The sequence below is a fragment of the Engystomops pustulosus genome, chromosome 4 (assembly GCF_040894005.1).
Source record: "Engystomops pustulosus chromosome 4, aEngPut4.maternal, whole genome shotgun sequence".
Lineage (NCBI taxonomy): Eukaryota > Metazoa > Chordata > Amphibia > Anura > Leptodactylidae > Engystomops > Engystomops pustulosus.
Genome location: NC_092414.1, coordinates 188076895 through 188104739, shown reverse-complemented (window position 1 = coordinate 188104739; position 27845 = coordinate 188076895). Strand labels below are relative to the sequence as shown.

At 41.7% G+C, this 27845-nt stretch overlaps 1 protein-coding gene across 3 annotated transcripts in view; it reads right to left on the bottom strand.

The window, feature by feature from the left end:
* The window catches only part of LRRTM4 (leucine rich repeat transmembrane neuronal 4), a 414909-nt gene that overhangs the window by 23014 nt on the left and 364050 nt on the right, over positions 1–27845 (bottom strand). Inside the window, exon 3 of one of the 3 annotated variants that reach the window (XM_072148907.1) lies at positions 24955–25038. The exons of the other annotated variants lie outside the window; for them this stretch is intronic. Within the exon in view, the coding sequence (XP_072005008.1) occupies positions 24994–25038 (45 nt within the window). The 3' untranslated portion in view covers positions 24955–24993. The remainder of the gene's footprint in view (positions 1–24954; positions 25039–27845) is intronic. 3 annotated transcript variants of the gene reach the window in all.

Sequence of the window (27845 nt, the reverse complement as noted above, 5' to 3'; positions counted from 1 at the left end):
AAAGCAGGTAGAACATTGTGCAGCTACCAGATTAATTCTATATGGAATTCCCCAAAGATTTCACAACCAGACATTCCATTCATTCTGGGGTACAAGGGTCGCTTACTCTTGAACCCCCAGCAATGACCAAGTTATTTTCAACACTGTTGAAATAACTGTAAAATAATTATTTGACGCTTAAATTCAACATCTCTGGAAATATATGAATTGGTGGAAATCTAGGTGCTACGAACCAAATTATTGATATAGAGTGTTCCGTCACACTCTGTCAACACATTTAGTAAGCCTCTGAATGACGCATTTCCGTCGTGTTTCCCAATTTTTTTCTGCTTTGCCTTGAATTGCCCCGGGTTTTTGGTGCTTGGTGGGGCGTGGACGACGGACAACCCGACTGATTCAGACAAACCGCGGAATTAACAAAGCAAATTGTGCCACAACATCAGCACTCACATGAACCGGGAAGAAGATGGTGAACTCCGGCGGACCTCAGTGGGGGAAGAGACACATGCAGGAAATTGGACGCATGATCTTAGTGAATAACGGCAGACCCGAATCCTCGTCGGACATTCCAGATCGGCGGCGTCAAGGTGAAGGGTAAGTAAATGTGTCCCATTGTTGACAAGGAACTTGTTCAACTTTCAACTTTCTCAGAAATTTGAAGAACCAATAACAGAGGAATTAAATAAATCAAAGTTCTAAGAGAAGAAGATCCATTATTGTTATCTCACAGAAATGTATGTCTTCATTAGAACAATGTGGAAAATGACCGGATCCTCCTTAAAACCAGTCTACCAGGTGAAATAAGACAGTAGGGGAACCAATATTGAATTTTTACAATCATCCGGGAGGTTTTTGTAATATTTTTCTACGGCCTGTACTAACTTTATCTCATGGTATCTGGACAAATTGAATCTTGGAGCCGTGCATGCATATCTTATTGTGTAGTTCACAAATTCTGTCTCAATCTTCTGGTAACCTGCTCTTTTTTCCTCCCCAATAATTTCTTTTGCATTACAAGATTACATTTTCCATACAGAGTAAGTTTAGAGAACACAGCAGATTCTAGAGAGAGCTTATTCCATGCCTGGCTGCCCCGGGGTGCAGTCGAGCGTACGCTCAATGGACGGATGATAGCTTCCATTTTTAAGCTCCATTTTCCCTCAGCGTTAAACTGTTTATACTTATTCTATATGGCTTCCTTTTAACCCATCACTATTTTACTTTCTGTAAAAACTCTAGGGTGTTAGTGGAGCTCAACGGAGCTCAGGTCTTGTCTGGCTATGCACATGGTGAGGGCTGATAGTTCCACCCTATAAAATAGTACGTTTATAAGAACGTGGCAAACAGCCACTAACACGCGCGTCCCTGGGAATCTCACATTTAAGAAACGCTAGGATATTAGAAAGCTTGGAAAAGTACCGGAATGCTTAATATTAACCCTCTTCTCTAAATATTGGTTTTAATGAATCATTTTACTTGGATTAGGCTACAAATGAAACAATTACATAGGGGGAACAGGTCTTTTATAGGACACGAAGAGGAGGTACATTGCTTTTTTATGTTTTGTAATGACCCCAAAAATGTTGCATAAAGCGGTTTCTCTGGAAAGGTATATGCCAATTAGTTTATATTATCTAGGGGTAGTAACCGTTTCTCCAATTTTTACTTTCGTTCAAAACCATTCGACATGACAATGAATATTTGCAGTTTTTATTTTTGGGGTCCATGTTTTGAAAGCTCCAAAATCAGTAGAATACTGTAGAAAAACTGCTCACCTTACTGTTGCCCCTCTACTTTTCTGACAAGCTCTTCTCAACTTATCCCCCAATGATGAGGTACGAGGTATATGAGATCACATGAATGAGTCATGTGGTATATATCATTAAAAGGAAACATACCATGAGGAATCTACTATGAGAAGTAGATCTGATTCCTCCTTCCTACATCTACTTTAATCTATAATTTAATAATCCTGGAACCCAACTTGTTTAAAAAACTTTATATTAGTAATATGCAAATTAACTGCAGAGGCTACTGGGGTGTGTACTAGCCTGGTCGGGCACTGGGAGCAGAGGCTAGAACACGCCCCGGTAGCCTCTGCTGTTTATTTACATATTACTAAAATAAAGTTTTTAACAAGTTAACAAGTTCCAAGATTATTAAATAAGGGCATAGGCAGGCAGGATAAATCTACCATCAGATCTACTTCTGATTTCCTTTAATTTCATTTACTTTTATTTGTTCAGTAAGTTATAGTACTACAATATCTGAGGAACTAAAATTCAAATAGATGTTCATCTCTCAGATGACCAGAAGAGCCAATGGTGATCTTCATAATAATAAATCTAGTAAGCCATGTCTTGGATGGTTTTATGGTCACCGTAAACCAATGAAGCTTCATTGAAAAAAAATCTAGAATGAGGAGGTAGCGCTAATGCAATAAAAGACCATCAAATTATGATGTAAAGTTTTGTTGGTTCATAGAACTTGCTTTTGTATAGATTACCAGTACAGATATTCAAGTTTTATGCAGTTTTTTTTTCATCCATAAGGATATGGAATAACTTGGTTGCCACTGAGGGTCTGACCTCTGAGACCCCCACGGATTCTGAGAATGCAGGTCTCTCAGATTGCCTACGGGTTTGTACATCATTCACTAAGCTTAGTTCTTGGGTCCCAACTCCAAATGTACAATTTGAACCAGGTCCATTAACTTTAATGGGGTTGTCAAGACTAATTACAAAAAACATGGTTGGCGGGGGTGGGCTGCATAAAAAAATCAACTAATTCTTAGCTTGTTCGCGCATTGCCGATGTGCCTTGCCGCCCTCTCCCTGTGCCGTGACTCTGTTTGTTTACAGGGGCACAACACGCTACACTCTGGGCATTCCAAGCGCTGAATCAGGCCATTTCAATCCGTGCACTGGTGCACTTCTGCAGACGGTGACTTTTCATATATGAAAAATTGCCGGTGCTTATTTCTATCCCAGGTAGGACCTTCTGTACAAATAAATGCTGCTGGAGCCTCTTGATGGAGAGGCGATGAAGCCATCATATGCACATGCCCATAATAAATGCCCCCCCCCCCATGTATATGTGCGATTCTTAGTGGTTGTGTTGTGAATTGCAGCCACTAAGGTTTATGTTATCACACCACAATGTTGTTTTGAGTTGGTTTCATAACAAATTGCTGTTCTCAATTAAATTCAAGCAAAATTAATGCTGGAAATAATATTTAGATATTTTTAAAAGGCTGTGGGAGATAACGTCTGAATCTCTTAACTTTAAAAGCAAAATATATTTGGAGAATATAAGAGTAACAAGCAGATATGCCTTAATACGAAGCAGGAATTCACATGAAATAAAAGAAATGTACATGCCGCATTCAATTGCCTTTAAGGTAGAGAACTTAAACTAAAAATAGCGCCTATTGTCAAGGAAGAGACAGGCCACTGGAGACTTCCATAAAACCACAGCTTGCAAAGAATATTCGGAGCGAAGCTCTGGAGTCAGGAGGTGTGCACAGGTGCAGATCTGCTTGTGGGCTGAACACTTCAATGGTCTTCAGCAGAAGGTACTGCGCTTTACGCTGGAAGGGGTTTTATGATGTCTTGATGTATAAAATGTTCATGTCAAAAAGGAAAGTCTGCATGATGCTTGAGCATGGAGGAGAATTCATAACACAAATACTCATAGGCAGGTTTCTATAGGTTGGTGGAAAGAAGTGGTTAAGAGCAGGATTAGACAAACACATTTTTCCATCCTCTAGGATAAGTTCTAAATGCTGAGATGATGATATCCAATTATGCCCCACATAGGGTATATCCCACAGCCCTGTAGAGAGACAGTCATCAGTCAGATCGCTACCTGTCCCAATTGTGGCATACTGTTGCTGAAAGTAACTTTGGAGTATGGGAGGCAACAGGAGTATCCAGAAGATACTCATGGAAAGATGGGAAGAATGTACAAACTATATGCAGATATTGCCTGAAAGGCTCATTCACATTTATGTATTTGGTCCACGAAACACGGAACATATAGGGGGTCATTTACTAAGGGCCCGATTCGCGTTTTCCCAACGTGTTACCCGAATATTTCCGATTTGCGCCGATTTCCCCTGTATTGCCCCGGAATTTTGGCGCACGCGATCGCATTGTGGCGCATCGGCGCCGGCATGCACGCGACGGAAATCGGGGGGCGTCGCCGAGCGGAAAAACCCAACGGATTCGGAAAAACCGCCGCATTTAAAACAAAAAAAGTGTTGCTTGGGACGCGCTTACCTTCACTTGGTCCGGCTCGGTGAATTCCAGTGCGTTCAGATGCTTTTCAGCGCAGCAGCGCCGCCTGGTCGACGGCGGAGGAACTACCTTAGTGAATCCCGGCCGGACCCGAATCCACCGCAGAGAACGCGCCGCTGGATCGCGAACGGACCGGGTAAGTAAATCTGCCCCACAATGCCTGCATTTCATGCGCCGGTGAAGATTTCCACCAATTTCTCTCAAACCTCAATAACAGTTGGGTTATTGACTGGGAATGCTGGTACTTCTTGTATCATGTAAGTCTTTTATTTTTGGATTGGGGGAAGATTAAGACTGCTATGGGCCAGGGGTTATATAATATTTATTGTGCCCCCTTCCCTAATAAATGGTTTTACATTTACTGCCAACATACAAAGCCTGGCTTCTTAGGAAAGGAGCGGTGGTCCCTTCTGATGACCTTTGATGAGACCTTCAAATGTTTGTCAAGAGCTATTACACATATATACGGATATTTGCTGGCCCATGTTTTTATTTCCTCTACAGGGCAGAATCAAACTTGATTGGACAGATCCCCCCTAGGTGCCTTTTGGCAGGCTACCACCAAATATGCCAATACATGACTCTGCTACTGACTTTTACTCAAGCAGTGTATGGTCTATTCAAAGTGACCACTATAAAACACGACCACAATGGAAATTGATGGGTCCTTAGTTAGAATCAAAACCAGGATCCTGATATTCACCTTCTATACGGGTGTGACTTTTCTAGGAATACAAAAATATTTGCTCACATATGGCTGTATATACAGTGTGAAGTAAAGTATGTTGGAGACTTAGAGGCTTCAAACAACCTCCAGCTTGGATTGTTACTGTTTGATAACTCACACATATGTATATTATTTATATACACAACATGTCATATTGCAGTTTCCTTCGGACCTTATGGTTTGCTTTCTGACTTTTTAGATCTACTTAGATATAGGGGCTTATTTAGGGTCCCACGGACCGCACTTTAGTCGGATATTCCAACTTTTTTTGGCTTGCACGTGGCACGTGATCGGATTTTGGAGCAATGGTGCCGGCTTTCATGCGACAGAAATCGGGGGGGGGGGGGGGGCGTCCTTCGGACAAACCGCGGGATTTAACTGCATTTACACTAGGAAGAAGAAGGAGAACTCCAGCGGACCTGATCGGAGAAGCGACACATTCAGGAAATCGGGCGTACAATCGCGGCACTGTGCATTGTTGTCGGAAACTCCTCCCGACCGGGTAAGTAAATGTGCTCCATAATCTCCTTGTTGGCAAAGTCAGCAAATTGTGTGAACTTTTTGTGCAGTTGTTGCAGGATTTTATAAATAAAGTTAGAGCTAATTGTGTTCTGAGCATCTGATGACAAAGTAATATAATAAAAACACACATAAAAATATCTCATTGTCTGCCCTTTGTATGTATAGGAACATCTCTGCTTAAGAAGCTGTCATCTCTTTTTAAAGCCTCTAAATACAGTCCATTGATGTGCGTGAGGGCTGTGTACCCATTGGCAGCCTTTGTATGGAGATAATACATATGTCCCCACTGCTCGCAGGTCTCATTCTGCAGAAGAAAGACACAAAAACAAAACTGCGCTAAATCCTACAGCTGGGGAAAAGAAATTGTCCTCCGTAATTTCACACCAACATCGTCTCCATCTCATTGGGGACCTCTCGGCAAATCTCTTTCATTCATTACTTCTAAATATGAATTTAAGGCTAATTTTCTCTGGAAACTTTTAAATGGAAGCAAAGTTGTTTTCTATCTTCTCTTTCTTGCTAAAATACATTTTCTTGCTGATTGCCAAGACTTCTTCTTGGAAGTGGAATCTATAGACGTGAAGAATATTAACATATTTAGGTCTCTTGTACCTAAGCGACCATAGACTGATAAATATTGATTATAAACTTAATTAATGAGATAATTATGCAATTTTTATTACTACCATACAAATTAATATTGCTACTGTCCATGAAAGGATCTTTCTGCTAGTGTAAAACATGTCAACCTTAGCCAATGATAGTGCAGAAGGTTGATGTTGAGGATTTATCCGTCGTCAAATTTCCACTTAGCCACAACCATATAGTGTGGGACACAGCCACTTTACAGGTTGTGACATGATGTGAAGCCATATTTAGTGGATTATTTGCAGAACCTGCCAACAGATCATATTTTGGGTCTGTCTGGCCAGATTTGGTTCTGTCTAGCCTTTAGAAAGATGTCACCCAAATTCTTGGACTTTCACCTATCAAGTATTTATCACACATCATAAAAAAGTATTTTGGAGTTTTTGTCTTTTGATCAACCAAGAACTGTGGAACATGTGTCTTTAAAAACCACCCATTCCATATAAGTTTGACACTGAATTTCTGCTCTTTTCGAGACCAATGATGACTTCACCTGCAGGCAACATCCATGTCAACAGCAGTAATATGGTTTCCATTCTTGAAGGTAAGTGGGAAAATAGGTTTTTAAAGCAGAAAAAATCTTTTGATGTGGACAATGAGCACCTTCCAATCCTTCTGGTACATTTAAGGGTAAAGAACTACTTTGAAGCTCTTGACATTACAGTGCTCCTAAAAGTCAAGATAAAGCAAGCAGAAGTCCTAAAAACAAATTGTATGTAGCTTGTCTACTTTTCTCTCAAGCCAAACAAGTCAAACAAAGTAAATGTACTTAAAGTGCACTCTGCAAGAAAGTCCTTCACTCACTGAAGAAAAACTTTAAGTCTCTTGGTAAGTCAGGACTAGCTGTCTTTGAATTTTACATGAAATTCGTAAATATAATAGTTAATAAAAATTTAAGTATAAATTCTTTCAGTGACTGTCTCTGGCAGTCTCTTTCAGTGACTGTCTGTCTCTGACACTCTCATTCAGTGACTGTCTGTCTCTGGCAGTCTCAGTGACTGTCTGTCTCTGTCTGTCTCTTTCAGAGCTCTGATTAGTTTCCATGGGCAACTGGAACAGTTTTACCTCATAAATTTCTGATAAATCTCTTCTGATATCTCTGTATCCCTATCCATCCTACTTTACACATAAGCATCTTATACTCATTGCCTATAGTAAACAATCACAGCTCAGAGCTCATATTAATGGCCTGTGGCAGAATAGCAACCAATCATAGCTCAGCTTCTAACTGCCACAGCAGCAGAAGTTGCTGTTACCGGCATTCTCATTTCAGTGACTGTCTGTCACTGGTAGTCTCTTTCAGTGATTGTCTGTTGCCGGCAATCTCTTTTCAGTGACTGTCCTTCACCGGCACTCTCATTCCAGTGACTGTCTGTTTCTGGCAGTCTTTCAGTGACTGTCTGCCTCTGGCAGTCTCTTTCAGTGACTGTCTGTTGCCGGCACTCTCATTTAATTGACTGTCTGTTTCTACCAGTCTTTCAGTGACTGTCTGTCGCCGGCATTCTCTTTCAGAGACTATTGGTTTCTACCAGTCTTTCAGTGACTGTCTGTCACTGGAACTCTCATTCCAGTGACTGTCTGTTTCTACCAGTCTTTCAGTGACTGTCTGTCACCGGCAGTCTCTTTCAGTGACTGTCTGTTGCCGGAAGTCTCTTTCGGTGACTGTCTGTCACCGGCACTCTCATTTCAGTGATTGTCTGTTGCCAGAACCAATCAGAGCCCAATTTTCATTTCCCCACAGCTGTTTGTAAAATTATAGCTGATCTCTGATTGGTTTCCATGGGCAGCTGGAACAGTTTTACCTCAGACATTTCCAATAAATCTCCCCCAGTCTCTTTATGTTTAATCTCGGCTCAGCTTCCATCTGCTAAGCAGCAGCAGACAATGGCTCCCGTATATGGTGGTTAATAAGTGGGTTTTTGAAAGCGTGGGGTGAATATTTCAGTTCAAAACTGAGTCTATGACGTTCCCTGAGTCACAGAGAATGGCTGTGCAAAAATTTGGTGATTGTAAATGCGACGGTGAAGATTCCTTTAGTGGACATACATACATACACACACATACACACATACATACATACATACATACACACACATACATACACACATACAGACATACACACACATATACACACATAAACACACATATACACATACATACACACATACATACACACATACATACATACATACACACACACACATACATACATACATACATACATACACACATACACACACACATATACACATATACACACATACATACATACACACACACGCACACACATACATACATACATACACACACATATACATACACACACATACATACACACACACATACATACATACACACACATACATACATACACACATAGACACACACATACATACACACACTCAGCTTTACAAATTAGATGGTAGGAGGGCTCACGGACTCCCAGTGCTGGGCCTGACACAGCTGAACAAGCCAGGCTTCTTTTATTCCCGTACCAATGGTCACCATAAGCTAGTTGGGTGGAAAATAATAAACCTTTAGGCCTCTTTCGCTATCATGGTGATCAGGCCCTGCTGGTATAAAACAGGTTAACCGGTAGCAAATTGCCTTGGCAGATGAAAGGAGATATAAGAGAAGTTGACATTTTTGGTACATTCCACTGTAATTCACAATCTATTCTTTTATTTCAGATGAGCTTTTTCAATCTTCTATATAAATCCTTCCATTGAAAATGACAAGATGAAAGGTGCGCGAGGATTTCATCAGAAACCTTGGTTCTGTCCATAGCTGTGAACGGCGGTTTAATAGCATGAGAGGCCTGCCAGAGGGAAGAAATATATGTATCTCTCCCTGGACCAAGCACTTGGAATCTGCCTCTTGCTGTTATTCAATACTTCCAATAATATTTTCTCTCCTTGTCAGAAGCAAAGTTATGATTAATAATTCAAGCCATCAATCTCGAAAAAAAAAAAAAAAAAATTCGGAAATGAGTGGCGAAGATTTTTTTTTTCTTTTTCATGTATATCGTTATTTTACATTTCCAAAACTTAAAATGCTTGTTTGTGTTCTTTGGCTGCTTTTTATTAGGATTTTCTTTGGCTTCAGACATAATAGATAATAGCTACGTTTGGCAGCTATAATTCCGTAGGCCAATCAGAATTCATCAGAGCGCAAAATAGCAGATCAATGGATCACCGCGACCGCAAAACACAATAATGGATGAATGGAATATTGTTATTTATTCAAAAGGTAAATGAAAAAGAAGTAAAATGCATCATTTTCCTCGGAACAATGCATCTGTCGTATTTTAGAAGAAAACTACAGGTGCAGTAAAATACAGGTTATTTCTGTACAATTGAAGGTTTTGGAATATTTGCCGGCACTTGAAAGGATTTTTGATTCACTAACAATAGTTTTGGATGTTCGGGTTTCGGCATAAGGTGTAAAAATTTAGCTTTAGTTTTCTCTTGTTTTCAGGTAAAACTAGCCTAAAAAAATCAACTTTCATCGAGCTAAAGCACAAGCTACTTGACACTACCGCACTATAACCACCAATCACAACTTGATGCCTTGGGCGGACAGTTATCAAATGCCAGTAGGTACGCCGTACAGTGCCCCACCCCTCTGCCGTGCCGGATAGATAAGGAGGCTCCGGCCATTGAATTGTGCTATTATTAGTGACTCCACCACTAGCTGGGCCCCTCCTTTGCGCCACTCCATGCCCACCTGCTGTGACAGTGGCGTAAAAGGGAAATAACCACAATTCTAGGTGTTTTGTATGGAATTGAGATTATTTTGGGGTTTGTATACCTAATGTATACCTAATGTCTACACCAGGTTTTCAAAAATCAAGCTTGTTTTCAACTCACGTGTTTGTTAACATGACCACATATTAATACCATGGAGATGAGACATACCTTGTTAGGCCCCATTCTCCAGGGCTTCCATAATTTTCCCCATACTGCAAGACAACTGAGAACCCAAATTTAACCCAACCCCCCCCCCCCCAACTAAATATTTTAAAACCACCAAGGCAGTTAAAGTTAAAGGAAGACCAGAAATCGGATTGAGGTGAAAAGGAGTAAAGGTGAGTGGTTTCATTTAGGTTCAATGTACAGGCGGTTTTCTATTTAAGAACACCCGACTTACAGACAACCCCTGGATATTGGTAATTTACTGTAGTTTAGTCCTAGACTACAACAAACAGCTATAACAGTTATCACAGGCGTCTGCAATGAAGCTTTATTGTTAATCCTGGTTCTTATGACAACCCAACATTTTAAAAATCCAATTGTCACAGAGACCAAAAAATATTTGGCTGGGGTTACAATTATAAAATATACAGTTCCAACTTACATACAAATTCAATTTAAGAACAAACTCATGGGACCTTTCTTGTACATAACTTGGGGACTGCCTGTATTGGTAGATTTCCTCGTAAATGTCAAAATAGGACACAGAACCACAAGTCTGATGTCATTGAAAATAGGAAATTCTTATCTTCAATATACCAAAAGTATACCTATATACCTAGAACCCTGTGCTATATAGAGCTCAAGATTGGGAGGTCTGTTGTGACACTCCCCATGCAGGCTCTAAATGTGACTCTTCTTTGGCAAATCTTTAGTCTTTTCGGGTCATTTTCATTTGGAGACTATTGTTATTGGTAAATGGAAATACTTTAACTTAAAAAAGTGAATTCTAGGAAGGTTGTTTAATTCCCTACATGAGGGTGCTGATAGTTTAATGAGTTACAAGTAGGTAACAGAGTCCCTTTAAGGTGGACTGCTTAAGGGCCACAGCTCTTCCAAGAATGAAGTCAGTTCACCAATGAGGTCATCACCCAGCTTCTTATCATTATGGACCCTAAAGTAATAAAAATGTTGATCTTTCAGTTTTTATTTTGACTTTTTTTGTTCTTCTTAAAAGTTTTACCCTGTACAACTATAGGTCCTTGTGAACCTGTAGTCTAGCATCACAAACTGCCCTGGTTAGGCAGTACTTGCCTAGAGAGGAGTCTGATAAGCTGTATCGGACATACCTCTGCGTTCCCCTGTGCAGTAGCCCAATAAAGCCGGAATAGTAGTACACCCTGACTTCACTTCACATGCGCCGTACCTACAGCACATGCATAGTACTATGCTGGCTTCATTGTGTCACAGACTGCGGAAAAACTAATGGACGATTTGGGACACCACACCACTCCTCCATAAGGACTTGTGGCTGCTTTAATGTCCCAAATCACCCCAACAGGTCCCCATTATTTAAAGGAGGTGTTTCACATTACGTGCCATACGAAAGTAATAGACATGTGTTACCTCCGCCTCCCTGTCATGTATGTCCATGTCCCTCTTTACTGAGGTCATTAAATTCAGCCACCAAATAATATGTTTTAAACCGGAAAAAACTTTGTCCTATTCATCAGTTCTGGTTTGGCACTATACACAATGAAATAATAAGGGGATTTAGCGGATTTATGTTGGAACTGGCTAAACATCCCGAGCTGAAGAATAACACTTAAGCTTCCTGACATGTTTGCGCTAGGATTTGCACATGATCTGTGATTACACAGAGGGTTTCTGTCAGCATTTTCCAAGAGTCACCTTGTGAGGTGGTGTCACAGCAAATACAGCCAACGATGCCAGTAGTGGTGCCCGTGCCAGGGCTGCTTTTCTTCCTGGAGGTATGGTGCCGGACGGACAAATGTCCCTCAAAACTATTTGTCCCTTCATTATTATATTAATGCAAATTGTAACTGACAAGTTAGTGTCTTATAAGCATGTCAAACACCAAGAATATACGGAATCTCAGTGCAGTGAGACCACACATCGCCCTCCGGTAGAACATGAGTCATTGAATTGGCTCTTGTATCCAATGGTTTTGGCAAGCTACATGCTAGTCTAGGTGTCCAAATCCTCTAGGCAAATCCGATGCTTTGTATGGACTCAAGTGCCACCAGCTTCCACCTGCATAGACTCAGTTCTCGTGATAAGAAAATTTATCCCTATGGTTGGTGTATACCATGTCACGAAGCCGAGAATCGGCAGGTGCACGCTCACTATATCTAACTTCTTACTACATCATATTAAAATTGACTCTGCAGGGTTACAGGGGCCGGTTTAAGATATAGTCACGTGGAAGGTAAGAGCTGAAGAATTTTCGTGCAATACATAGTTTCAGTATTTTATTGTAGCAGCAAAGTGAATGAGATTCTGAGAAACAATTAAGGGTCATTTTATCATGGCATGTATGCTTGTTTTCTGGTGGACATGACAAAGTCACAATTCCTGGCACATGGGCAGTAATTGCAACTTTTAAAACCCTACCCCACCTACCTCAAGTAGTCAAGGAGGGTGTATATAGGGGTGGAAAATAGACTGGGCAAGGGTACTACCACCATGTTGCGTGTGCTATGGCCTCTTAGTATATCAGGCGTATTGTGTGCCGGCAGGGGGATTTTCACGACAGGTGCATGATACACCAATTATTGATAACACCCCCCCCCCCACACACACACACATTGGGCATATTTCTTAAATGAAATGCACCAGAATTTGATTGCTTCACATTTTTATTTTTTTCAAGTCTTTCAGGCACTTTAGATACACTTTTATGACTCTCCACACTGCGCTCCTAAGAAGCGCATATGATGTCTTAAACTATGCCAACCAATAGGAGGTGTAAAGTTCCTCTAGACCAGTGTTGGCGAACCTATGGCACGGGTGCCAGAGGTGGCACTCGGGGACCTTTCTGTGGGCACCCAGGCTGTCGCCCCAGGACAAAGTTCACCAGACCTTAAATCTTCCTGCAGTCCTAGACAATTGAGATACAGCTTTCAGCACTCTTTTAAGGTGACGTATCTTTGACTGATAGGAACTACAAGAGGAGTAAGAAGGCGTGAACAGGGACAGAATATTTTTGGAGGTCCTACTACTGGCCCCACGATTCTTCCTGTACAGAGAGACCCTGGAGAGAAGCTACAGTGATGTCTGAATTTGCCTTCCTGCTCTCAACTGTATAGGTGTCCTCAGGGGGCTGATACGATTAAATGTTGTGGAACAGAAGAGAGCAATAGGTCACCGTTTAAATTGTCATGTTGGCACTTCATGGTAAATAAGTGGGTTTTGGTTGAAGTTTGGGCACCCGGTCTCTAAAAGGTTCGCTATCACTGCTCTAGACAGTCTTATAATGCTTCAGATTTGCTGTGATGTGCAGATACTGACCTGCGTCTAATGTGCAGGATATAAAAAAATATGTCACAGATTTCCAGCTCTGATTTCATCTTTTGCTATGTGTGTCCACAAAGAAACAGTTTTAGAGTTAGTTACTATTCTGATGCATTTTCTAAGGACATATAGTACACAGAATAATCAGAATAAAATTGTGACTATTTCCTCCTTTACGCCACCTCTACGACAAGTGGGCTTGGAGGGGCAAGAAGGGTGGCGCTGCCAGCATTGGAGTGGGATGGCATGGGGCGTTCCTTTACCCTCACTACAGCCTGTAAACTTTCATGAGTGAGGGTATGCAGGCTGTGGCACATTTCTACGCCAAGTAGGGCCTGGTGTAGAATTGTACGCTGGTGCAGCTACCCTGCCAAATACATGAAGAGACCAAAGCCTCCTGATGTATTACTGTGTGTCCCTGCGTCATGAGCCAGAATGATACCCATAACCCAGGCCATAGCGGCAGTGACAATACCTGCATGTACATTTATGAGTAGATGGAGTTTGTATGGGGAAGGTCAGACTTTTTCCATCACTCTCTCTTACTTTCTGTGGCTCTAGAGACTCAGCTATAATCTGCCACTGGAGATATTTATGAGCGCTGGGCTATATTTCATTGCAAAAAAAAAAAAAGAATATATAGATCAGAACATGATGCTCTGTTTTCAGGCAGACTTTAATTCCTCGTATTCGCAGAAGATCCTGATGTCTGCCGCCCACTCACAGCTCACAGTCCCAGATGGGCCATAATTGCTTTTTACTGATCTTGTTACAAGTAGAGTTTTTTAAGGCCGGCATGAGAGAGGTCATTAAAGAGACAGAAGGGACAGTCACCAGCACAATATTTAACCCAAGAAAGAGTGCGGCTTCCTCATAGACATCAAAACATCACCTACACAAGGTTTATCTCATATTGGTTTAGGTAAAAAATGTTGATTTAAAGTCACCTATGCCGATTTTTTATTCTGATTTTTTATTCTATCTATCTATCTATCTCATATCTATCTCATATCTATCTATCTCATATCTATCTATCAATCATCTATCTATCTATCTATCTATCTATCTATCTCATATCTATCTATCAATCATCTATCTATCTATCTATCTCATATCTATCTATCTATCTATCTCATATCTATCTATCTATCTATCTACCTATCTATCTCCTATCTATCTATCTATCTATCTATCTATCTATCTATCTATCTATCTATCTATCTATCTATCTATCTATCTGTCTGTCTGTCTGTCTATATCTATCTATCTATCTATCTATCTATATCTATCTATCTATCTATCTATCTATCTATCTATCTATCTATCTATCTCATATCTATCTATCTATCTATACACATGCACTGTAGAACAAAATTAGAGAACACAAAGGGCCACATTTATCACTTGTTTTTTCTGTTGTTTTTGCGCCTTTTCGTTTAGGCGCACCGTTTTTTGCGCCATTTTTGCGATTAAACGTCAAATTAGCCGCACAGCTAAAATAACCACCTTTCCCTCATCTATCATTCAATTCCAGATGTTTTGCTGCGCCTAATGATATTCATCACGTGCGACTTTTGCATTTAGGCGCAAAAACGGGCGCAAAAACACTCCAGCCCGAAGGTGGCACTGAGCCCCTTTGCAGAACAGCTCATTTCTAGCAGCAAAGCTTAGCCAGACACTGGAACATATAATAGATACATTAGATACATTACAGACAGGAGCTGCAGACTCTATTTACAGTTCATCACCTTCTATTTACAAAATATTCTGCAAAACGCTGAGCTCACAGCAAGAGCAAGAGAAGTTTGCACAATGTTGCAGAAGCTTGCAGAATTTTGCAGATACTACATACAAGTGTCCCCTATGTAATTCTGCAGAGTATCACCAGTGTGTCTGAGGGGGATATTGTGCAGAATTACAGGGGTGCAGCATGAGACCAGCACTGGGGGATCCCCTCCAGGAGAAGCCCCTGCTGAGGAGGTCACTGGGTGCAGGGTGTCACACACCTGGGTGCTGCTGTGAGTGTTATCTTCATTCTGGGCTGTGGGAGAAGCAGAGAGGAGCTTGTAGCAGGATGACATGTAAGTGCCCGAATCTAACATTGCGCCTAAACTGCGCCTAAACTGCGCCTAAACTGTGTTAAAGTAAAGTGATTAATAAGAGGCAGAAAATATACAGATGGTTGTAGCTTGTGATAATTCTGGCAAAACAGTGCGCCCGAATTTAGGCGCAACTACTACACTTAGGCGCACAAAAGTGATAAATGTGGCCCAAAATTTCCTAAGTTTCAAGGTCATTGGGCCACATTTATCACTTTTGTGCGCCTAAGTGTAGTAGTTCCGCCTATATTCTGGGGCACTGTTTTGCCAGAATTATCACAAGCTACAACCAACTGTGATAAGTATATTTTCTGCCTCTTATTAATCACTTTACTTTAGCACAGTTTAGGCGCAGTTTAGGCGCAATGTTAGATTCGGGCACTTACATGTGATCCTGCTACAAGCTCCTCTCTGCTTCTCCCACAGCCCAGAATGAAGATAACACTCACAGCAGCACCCAGGTGTGTGACACCCTGCACCCAGTGACCTCCTCAGCAGGGGCTTCTCCTGGAGGGGATCCCCCAGTGCTGGTCTCCTGCTGCACCCCTGTAATTCTGCACAATATCCCCCTCAGACACTGTGCAGAATTACATGGGGGACACTTGTTTGTAGTATCTGCAAAATTCTGCAAGCTTCTGCAAACTTGTGCAAACTTCTCTTGCTCTTGCTGTGAGCTCAGGGTTTTGCAGATTGTTTTGTAAATAGAAGGTGATGAACTGTAAATAGAATCTGCAGCTCCTGTCTGCAGTGTATCTAATGTATCTATTATATGTTCTAGTGCAGTGATGGCTAACCTATGGCACTGGTGCCAGAGGTGGCACTCAGAGCCCTTTCTGTGGGCACTCAGACCATCACTAGAGATGACTCCAGGTATCTTCCTGCAGTCCCAGACAGCCCAGGACTTGCTGTGCACAGAGGTATTTTAAAGTGACAGCTGTAACTGGGACTATTTTCTGCTTTATTGGTGTCCTCAGGTGCCGGTATCAATGAAAACGGTGACAGAGAAGGGAGTATAAATCACAAATTACATTTCTTTGTTGGCACTTTGCGATAAATAAGCGGGTCTTTGTTGTAGTTTGGGCACTCGGCCTCTAAAAGGTTTGCCATCACTGGTCTAGTGTCTGGCTGAGCTCTGCTGCTAGAAATTAGCTCTTCTGCAAAGGGGCTCAGTGCTTTCTTCTCAGATAACGCCACCTTCGGGCTGGAGTGTTTTTGTGCCCGTTTTTGCGCCTAAATGCAAAAGTCGCACGTGATGAATATCATTAGGCGCAGCAAAACATCTGGAAATGAACGATAGATGAGGGAAAGCTGGTTATTTTAGCTGCGCGGCTAATTTGACGTTTAATCGCAAAAATGGCGCAAAAACGGTGCGCCTAAACGAAAAGGCGCAAAAACAACAGAAAAAACAAGTGATAAATGTGGCCCATTGTGTAATCTTAAGTAAATATATTCTTACATAAGTAAAATATCCGTATTTTAAGCTAATTTCAGCAAAAAATGTAAATGAGAAAATTTTCAGAACACTGATCAAAATTAGAGAACACTTTCACATACATGCAAGTTATTGATGTTATAAGCTAATTTTCTTAATTATCTGACACACACTGGGGGTCATTTACTAAGGGCCCGAATCACGTTTTTACGGCGATTTACCTGAATTTTTCCATATTGCGCCGATTTTCCCTGAATTGCCCTGGGTTTTTGGCGTACGTGATCGGATTGTGGTGCATCATCACCGGCATGTACGTGACGGAAATCGGGGGCGTGGCCGTACAAAAGCCTGTCGGATTTGGAAAAACCGCTGCATTTTTTTAAAAAAAGGGTCGCTGGACACGCGCTTACCTGCACTCGGCCCAGCTTGGTGTACTTCAGTGCATTCCGATGAACTTCAGTGCAGCAGCGACACCTAGTGGATGTCGGAGGAACTGCCTTAGTGAATCTCCAGAAGACCCGAATCCTCCCCACAGAGCGCGCCGCTGGATCGGGTAAGTAAATCTGCCCCACTGTGTTACTAACAAACCCTGTGCTACCACTGTACAAGGCAGTGGTTCGGCCTCACCTGGAATATGCTGTCCAGTTCTGGGCACCGGTCCATAAAAAGGATGCCCTGGAGCTGGAGAGGGTTCAACGATGAGCCACAAAAATGATATGGAGGGTCTTAGTTATGAGGAAAGATTAAAACAACTAAATTTATTTAGTCTGGAAAAGAGACGACTACGAGGGGACATGATTAATTTATATAAATATATGAATGGTCCCAACAAAATATATGGTGGTAAATTGTATTCAGATTAAATCAAATCAAAAGACAAGGGGGCACTATCTCCATCTGGAGAAAACAAGGTTTAATCACCGGAGGTGACAGGGAAGTCTAGGGGTTGGAGACATCCATCACCATAAGGTAGCTGCGCATGCGCAAATCTGTACTCCTGAACTTCCATGAGAGATTCAGAAACAGGCAACTTGGAACAGGGGAGGATTAAGACAGTAATGGGCCCTGGGCTATATAAGAAGGGTCTCCCATTATAAGCCTAACTTTTAATGGCATTTTCTTGGGAGAAGAGTGGGGTTCATTTGTCCACTTTTAGTTCCAAAGTTTGCAGACCTTGGGAGAACCTTCAAAGATCCTGGAAGGACAATTGAATGAGTATGTGTTAAAAGCACGAGGATTTCATGGCTGGAGGTCCTTCTCTTTATTATGTCTACAAGATAGTATCAAACTTGGCAATTGCTTCAGGTGGTTATGGGCCACTTAGAAGCCTTGGACTTGGAAACCCTTTTCTTAGGTCTCACTTCTACAAGACACAGGGATATTTATTAGGTCTGGCATATTGAAAACCAGTCTTAATCCCCCTCCGAACCCCACAGGCATACTACACACCGGAAATACTAAAATATGCGTTTTCCGTATGCGGTGAGCCGCACTACCTACCACGCTGCATACTCAAAACGAGCCACATTGTGGACTCCATTAGCTTATTTTCTTTTTCATCCCATTTGCCTTCCAGCAGTCCATTTTCTGAGGACGGTCATGAATTGACCGAAACTTCAACAATTACCGAATACCCCCCTCCCCCAGAATGAAATCTCGGCCAGGTTACACCTTGCAAAATACAGCGGGCCGGACGTGCACTTTCCCGCCCACCCTGCTCAAAGTGGCTTACCGGGTGAAAAACCGTCAACAATGTCGGTAATTTGGATTTTTGCATGCCTTGTCGGCAGTGGCGTAACTTGAAGCTATTGGGCCCCAGTGCAAAGTCTTTGTCAGGCCCCTTGACTATAATGTATGTTTTATAGTACTAGTCTTCTCATATTGGAAAGTGACACCTATGGGCCCCTAAACTTCCTGGGCCTGGTTGCGATCGCACCCTCTGCACCCCCTCAAGTTACGCCCCTGCTAGTCGGCCTTGTTTCTGGTGGACAGGGCATGTAGAGATCCCCCTATACTGTCTATCACATGGTAAATCCCATCATAGTGGGACCAGAAGCTCTTCACACCTTGAAGCTATATAGCGGACCCTCCGTTACACAGTAATATGGCGTATAACAGAAGATAAGGGAAATGACCCTGAAATGTTTACTCACTACCGTATGGATCAGCACAGAGGGCAGGCGAGACGTAACAAGTCGCTTCTTTCTTGGCATCAAATACCATGTTTCTCAGCTTTATTTTATTGTCCCTAAGAGGATTTTATCCGTGGTCATTTCATTTTTAATGGCACAAAAGTTAATGTACGTTCAATGCAATTGCTATTCATCTAAATGAATCTTATCTATATTTATGTACTATTCCTATTATGTTTGCTGGCTCAGTATTGTGCTAGCTGAACCCCCGCCATAAAGAAAACAGAGCGCAGCCTATTAACGTCTAATGAGAGAAGCGGGAGTTTGCTGTACACAGTCTAAAGAACAAGATGAAAAATCATGTTTTGTTAAGAAATCTGTGCCCCTGTTCATTTCACTTCCCCACATCTAATCTGAAACTTAAGCCGGCCGCGTCCTCAGGCACAAACAGAATGATTCTTTAATGATTCGGGTGGATTTAATAGGAAAAATGCTAAACGGACTGGACACGTTCGTCTGCATTGGGATAATTTGGTGGAATTCACATTACAAGACATCAGAGACAGTAAAAGTAATAACATAGAGGAGTCACCGATGACACAAAGTCATGAATTTAGCCATTCAATTTTTTATGCGCTGCCATAAAATTGCCTATGCCATGCGTTCTGATTGATTTATGTATTAGAGTGAGCCAATTGTGAAAAAAAAATCTGTAACATAGTCATTTATATAATTTGTATTAAAATGATCAAGAATAAATGGTTTGTTTTATAAAAATGGGACCGATGACCTCCCCATGAATAACGCACAATACTTTATATATGTTCCACTGATGCCTGATGCTTATATGCTTACACGACTGAAGAGAATTCCTAGGGGAGGAGTAAAGGTCACGGCTGATTTCTCTTTATACAGCAACCTCCACCTCCCACAGGAAGTGGTTAATAATGTAGCAGAACTGAGTTACACACAACCACTGTCTGTCTCTCAACTCCTTAATCCTCCCTCGGGAATTCTCTTCAGCCTCACAGAGGTGAACAGGAGAAAGTAAAGAATGCTGTATTTAGCTGTAGTTGAATATAGGAAGATAGTCCTAGCAGTACTACTTCCCTACCGGCAGCATGGTGGGGTCCCTGAGACAAGTCAATCAGGAACAGGGAGGCAGGGAAGGGCATTGCAGGAAACCATGAATATTTAGGACTCAGGTAAGTTGTTTATGAGTATAAAAACTGAATTTTTAAGATTACAGCCATGGAATAGAATTATTTGGGGATAAGGGCATTTAAATCCTAGTTTTTAATAAAGTATTTATTTTGGGAGGGTTCATTTGAATGGCAGGTTTCCTTTAAATTTTACTTCTGAATTTGAGAATGCAATTTCCCTACCTAACCAGGAGTTTGAAGAAGCTTGCTAGGAGAAACATAGAAACATGTATATTACCAACTCAAAATAAGTCTGGTGTTACTAAATGATACAAATGCCACAATCTATAGGAAAGATGATAAATTGTGGGTTTCATTTAGAGATTAGCAAACCTATTAATCAATTTGTCAATTTGGTATGAATTGGTCGATTTTGCGGTACTGATTTAATTTAGAATTTTTTCTCAATTTGCTTTCGACGACCCAATGTTTTTCCAATTGTTCTGGAATTTGGTTTTCAACCCCATCATGTCCTCTGAAACACAGATTTTATTATAAAAATATCCTTTTTGAGTGAGCGTTAGGGTTAACCCTTTACTAATTCTAAGCCTAAAGCTAAAGCTTGCTGTAAACCATGACCTTAATTCCTACTCTAATTAATTTTTTTTTGTAGAAAATGAAACAAAACGAGATATGAGGGGATTATTTAGCTATTTTCTGGAAATTTGGAGGAACAAATTTGGAAACATTGAATTTGGACCCAAACAAAATCTTTCGGAAAATTCATTGACGCTTCAGAAATTCTAATCACCAATGAATTGCTAATTTCTACTTCCTCTTCAAGGGTATAGCCAGGGGCATAACTTGAGGGGTTGCAGAGAGTGTGGTCCAAGAGGCTAAGGGGGCTCGTAACGTGTCACTTTCCAATATGAGAGGATTAGTACTATAAACAATACATTATAGTTGGGGGCCTGGCACAGACCTTGCACTGGGGTCCACCAGCTTCAAGTTACGCCACTGGGTATAGCACTGCTAGCATATCTACGAATGTGGATTTAAAGGGGTCGCCCGACAGTTTTAAAAATTCAGGAGGTGGGCTGGGGAGGGATTTCTAAAAAAAATAAACTTGTACTCACCTTCTTCGTCGCTCCCGGTGTCCTGCGCCACAGTCTGTCGTAGCCATGCCCCGTTTGTTTACAGGGGCACGGAAGCTGATACAGGGCAGTAATAGGCGAAGAGTGGGTATGGCCGACTTTTTAATCCTTCCTAAGCCCTTCTGCTGAATTTTTTTTACAGTCAGAGAACCCCTTTAATGTAGTGGTCTCTAGGTCACTAGAAATGGAGGGGTGAATAAACTTTGGACCCTTCTGTTGTGGGCAGCAAAATGCATAACTATAAGGCTACATGCACAATGCCATTGCCCGCCGTACCGTAGCACGGCGGGCACACGGCGGCGCGCAGGGAGAGGAGGAGGAGGTGAGTTCTGTATGGCGCATGGCGCCGTATACCGTGAAAAGATAGGACATGTCTGTCTATGGGGGACGTATATCGGCCATATATACATCGGCCTTATATACGTCCCCCTTGTGGCAGTGTGAATGTAGGCTAGGGCTACGTAGTGACGCCCGTCATGTGGGTGAAAAAAGCTGTTCATTCTTGAGTTCATCATAACTGATAAAAGTGAATAGTCACGTTGAAACTTACAACACACATCTGTGCCAAGATGACCGCAAAAATATCCAATAGTATCTCCAAACCTTGGTCTGGGATCTTTGGCTTTGTGATGCAAACAACAAAACTTCATCTCTCATTTTTCATTGTCTCTTGTCTCGTAGACTGCGTTAGTTTTTATAAATCTCTGAAACATAATGCTAAGAGCAATCATTGTCCCTGGTTTATCCCCCTCCCTTCCCCCACACACCTTCAGGTCATGAACGAGAGCAGGGATCCCACACTGTTGTTTCCCAGATGCTTAATGGCTTCTATTTATACTTTATGATCCCTTCCATTTATATAATGATATAGGTTCTGCAACGTACTGCGAGCGATGCAAAGCGCAAGGCAATATATTTAATGCCAATGGTGAAGGTCATGTGACACCTCCTGATGTAGCATCGTATGGTTGGTACCTATTGTGGCGACCCATTTATCTTCTGTAAATATAGCAATTTAGAAACAATTTGTGGCAATGAATCCGTAATTTAAGAATAGACATCTTATAAGGGGAGAGAGTTGAACTGTTCTAGTTGCCCATGGGAACCAATCAGAGCTCAGCTTTCATTTTCCCACAGCTGTTTATAAAATTACAGCTGATATCTGATTGGTTACCATGGGCAGCTAGAACAAATTCACCTCAGACTCTTCTGACAAATCTCACTATGTGTTGCCATGTATTAGGATTTCTAGTTTCTGGATTCTGTAACAAATTTTTTCACTCTGTGATTCCACAGGACCTCAAGGCTGCGTTCACACGTGGTGTTTACATTGCGTTTTGAAACACAACTCAACAGCTGAGGAGAGGAGAATTGCCTCATTACGTTGCTGTTACCATAAATGTTGGGAAATGAAAAAAGTGGCACTCACCGTTCATATCTTCTTTTCCTACGACAACAGTCACATATAGGGAGGATATAGCTGGGCACAAATTATGGGGAACGGGTCGTTTTGTGCTGTCCTGTACTTCGTCGTGTTGTTTACACATTTAGTTAACTTTGCATTTGTGAAGGCAAATGTTAACAACAATGTAACTGGATAACTCTCCTCTCCTCAGCTGTTGTATAAAACTTCAAAACGCAATGTAAACGCCACATATGAGCGCAGCCAAAAGTTTCCTACGCTAATGAGGCTGTTGGTGCACCTGTGTCATGTCCTGAGCGCCTACCGGCTTTTAATCCTTCCTGGACCACTAGCCTCTCCATCAGAGGAATAGGACATTTGTATAGTCAGCATGGGGTGACATGAGAAGAAAAGTGATGTAATTTAGGAAGGATTATCAGGGCTCCAGATGCTGAGGACACCTCCAAGTGCACCAACTACCTAATTAGCATACAAATTAAACTGGGAATTTCTTGGTAATGCCATATTGAGGAGACATAGAAAAAGTATGTTGGAAACTACAGAATATTTCTTTACGAGTTAACACCCAGTATTGGTGCCAGCACATGTTATCAGCAGACTGCAACTGAGTCCAAACTTCTAGCTGGGACATGAACCCACAATGTTCTGCACAGACCTGAACATTGCGGGTCGGGTTCTCTCACCACTAATTAAAACACTCAGAGGAAGATCTATACAGTCTAAAACATGAATAATATGCTATGTAACACCCAAAATAGTGCTTCTCTTCATGGAAACAGATGGTGCGAAAAATTTATGCTAATTTTGCTGAAAGGTTAAGTACGGTTAAAAGTGTAAAATGTTGAGTAAAAATCACATTTTTATCATTATTATTTCTCTATTTTTTCATAAAACAGCAGTAATTATATATACTCTATATAAAGTTTTGGATATTTCCATCGACTGCCAGGACCTCTCAATTCCCTGCTGATAGATTGTGGTAACTGCACATATTTCTATACAGTTAAAGAGAATCTATCTAGTATCATACTATAAGGCCAGCAATTCTATTTTAGTGAATGGATGAGATTCATGCTGTGGGAGGGGAGGAAGAGCTGCACAGATTAGCCTTTAACATTTATAAAAGCTAACAAGGGGGAGAAAGATGTTGTCCATAAACAGAATAGATACTATGGTGCACATTTATTTATCCGGTTCTGTCGCAATCCCCGAGGTGCGTTGTCCGACGAGGATGAAGTTTAGCGTGATTCACTAAGATTGTGCGCCCAATATTCTGCATGTGTCGCTTCCCCGCTGAGGTCCGCCGGAGTTCACCTCCTTCTTCCTGGTGCATGTACTGTAAGTGCTTGGGCTTGCGACACAATTTGAATTTTAAATCCCGAATCAGTCGGGTTGTCCGAAGGCCACATCGCCGATTTGTGTCACATTAAAGTCGTAGCAATTGCGCCAAAATCCAAACCCGGGTGCCAAAATCCCTGTTCAATGCGGAACAAATCGGAAATATTCGGTAAACCCAACGGAAATGAGGTATACAGACCCTTAGTAAATAAGCCCCTATGTGTGGCTTATCAGAAAGAGCATGAACATAATGGGGCTTATTTACTAAGGGTTCGCACACCACATTTCCATGGGGTTTCCCGAATATTTCCGATTTGCGTTGCATTTAACAGAGGTTTTTGGCGCCAACTTGGGACACAAATCGGGCGTGGCCGTCGGACAACCCGCAGGATTTAAAATTCAAATTGTGTCTCAAGACATGCACCAACATACACGGGGAAGAAGAAGGTGAACTCCGGCGGACCTGAGCGGGGGAAGCGACACATGCAGGATCTCTGGCGCACCATCTTAGTGAATCGCGCCAGACTTCATCCTCATCGGGGAAAGCACCTCGGGGAACGCAACAGGACTGGGTAAGTAAATGTGCCCCATTGTATTATTTTTATTTTACAGCGAGGCATAAAAGTGTTGAATGATGGGATGGGGCTCATTTATGATGCAACACAATGGAATATTTTTAATACTACTTATGATTTATGGATTGTAATATGATGATGATGAGAATACAGTAGGTACAAGTATGGTGACACGTATCAGGCATGCTCGGCTGTGACAATCCGGTGCTAACTGATGCAAATACTGAAATATGTCTCACCTCCTAGGCATGTGGTCTCAGCTCAGCTCAAGGTTTGGGTCAGCAAAGAGAGGCTTGCACTGTGGAGACCTGACTGTACCTGGCCTGTGGACAGAAAACAGGGGCTTCAGAATATCATTGTGATTTTACCTTCTATACAAAGCGAATTTCATTCATCAGTTAGCAGAAGATTGCAAAAGTCAAAGTGGGAGAGAATGAGGGAGCGCAGTCATATACCGTGATATAAAGGATTACATTCAGCCGGAGCATGAGTAGGACTGTGGCGGGAGGGCTAGAGGGAAGATATGAAATATAGCAAATGCGTACGACGTCCTAATAAGTATTGACAGCTGGATGTACGGTACGTGCATGCCCACTTCTAGGAAAGCCATAAATGACGGGGGGGGGGATTGTAGCCACTGTGTGATGTCCCTGCCGTGTATAAAGGGACAATGTACTGTACACTAATGTGAACGCAGGCCTGTAATCAGGAAGATACAGTATGAATGTAAATAAACTACATGTGGTACATACACAGGGCGGCATTACATTTATGCAAAAAAATCGAAGTCGTCACAGAATATCGGACAGCGTGTAAATTGCAATATTTACGGGAGTCTATGAAGCAGGGGTATAACTACAGCCTTAGCAGCTGCTATGGGGCCCGCAATGTCAGGGGGCCCAAGTATCTGACCTGATATTATTAACAATTGAGGATGTGCATCAATATATACATTTTATGCTGCACACTATACAGAATAATATGTATATAACAGAGCACATCTTCCACAGTACACAGAATTAATCGGCAGCTCAGATAATAAGGGTCGGGGAAGAAGAAGGGGACAGCAAAATGGCAGGACTAGGGATCTCTCATCTCTAATCCCTGCTGTGTACTTCCTCCATGTGGTCAGCAGCTACTGGGGCAGATCTGTGTAAGTGTATAAATGTATATATCAGTGCATACATGCGTATGTGTATAAATGTGTGAGTATACAAAAATGTATAGTTTCTGAGGGGGTAGGGGGCCCCATTCTGAAGTCTGCTGTGGGGCCCTGTCTCCAGATCCTGTCTCCGGTTACATCTCATGCCCATGCCCCGTGTCAGATGTCTAGGATATACTAGGGCATTAAATATTATGCATGATAGTGGTGATGGAGTAATTTGCAGTGAAATTAGGGACCAAACACTATGCTCACTGTTATAGGACCGGTTACTATTTGTGAGTAGGATTCACTTACAAGAATATGAGTCACCCTGTAAATATATTGCATTATCTATGTCTGACAGATCACAAATTATAGTCTGCGTAAATGTGCGGCCGAACTTCGGAATTGTCACGTTATATTTACTGTAACACTGGAGTAAAGCATTTTCAGCATCTACCAAGGAGGGCTTCCATTTATAATGATCATAAATTATAGACTGCAGCATGGCCTGGAGCATAGAATCAGTCCGTAAGCTTGTCATAAGACACAGAGTTTTAGACAGACATAGATGTGAGATGTACAGTGAATATAGACACCCACAACAAATGACTAAGGGCGCTCGTAGGCCCAAAACGCGTAAGTCAATGGTATGTCTCATGGATATGTAATCTAGGATTAACAGACTTAGGCCTCATTCACACAGCCGTGTGCTTACTCAGACCAGATCCCGGGCAGAGCACACGGCCAGGTAAAGAAGAGAGCGAGCGCTCCTCATCCCCCCCGTTTCCATTAAAAGCCATGCCGCAAATCCAGAAAAATAAAAGACATATCCTGTATTTTATGTCCCGGTGGCCGGACTCATCATGATCAGGAACCATCGACATCTACAAGGGCTGAGATTGATGCCCCATAGGGCAATGTGAATGGGGCTCAACTTACTTCTTGCTGATATTTGTACACCTTGATTCTGCCACATAAAGAGATTTATCCAGGTTCTAATTATATGTTATAAATAAACTACACTAAAAATAACATTTACCGTATTTTTCGGACTATAAGGCGCACAAAAAATCCTTTGTTTTTTTCAAAAATCAAAGGTGCGCCTTATAGTCCAGTGCGCCTTATATATGAACCATACATACAGACAAAAGCTGCCATGAACTGTGCACAGGTCTGCCACCTGCTGGTCATTCATCCTTATAATAAGGTGCACCTTATAAGCCGATGCGCCTTATATGTGAACCTTGATATTTTAATAGTCATTTATTGATGGTGCGCCTTATACTCCGGTGCGCCTTATAGCCCGAAAAATATGGTATTACTCCTCTCTCTATTTCCCCAGGGATCCATTCATGCCATGTGTATATACATATGGCATATGGTAAGCCAATCAGTGGGCACCATATTATATACCTGATCCCATTAGGACAAACCAAGGAAGATAAATATTTTTTTTAATTAATTTTAATCTTTTTAGAGATGTTTTGGTAAAAAGTTGAAAATTTACCAAGCTCTTATGATGCAAATATTAATTTGCACTATTCACTGGCCCTTGTTTATTGAAGTGTTTGCGCCAGTTTTCTGTCTGACTTTGCAATGAAAAGAACATGCAAACTGCTTGTACATGTATTTATAAAGTGTCTGCACCAGTTTGGTGTCGCGGCTGCTCTGTGTTTGGTGCTGATTTGGACCGTGTGCCACATTAGTGATTATTTGTGCAGTTTTCACTACTTTTGATAAATTTGGGCCTATGTAAAAAAGATGCTTTCCAGACCACAAATCAAAATCCAAACTGTGTACTGACAAGGCACTGATGCCTGCGGAATGGTGAATGCAGCTCAGGACTAAAATACAGGCTCTAATTTATTGTCATTATTAGACGCTATTCATACTTTTTGGGCTGTTACTTTTTGTTGGGGGAAGTAACAGCTCATCCAGCTGTATATTTCCATAGCAGTAGCCATGTCAAACATGGATGTGTCA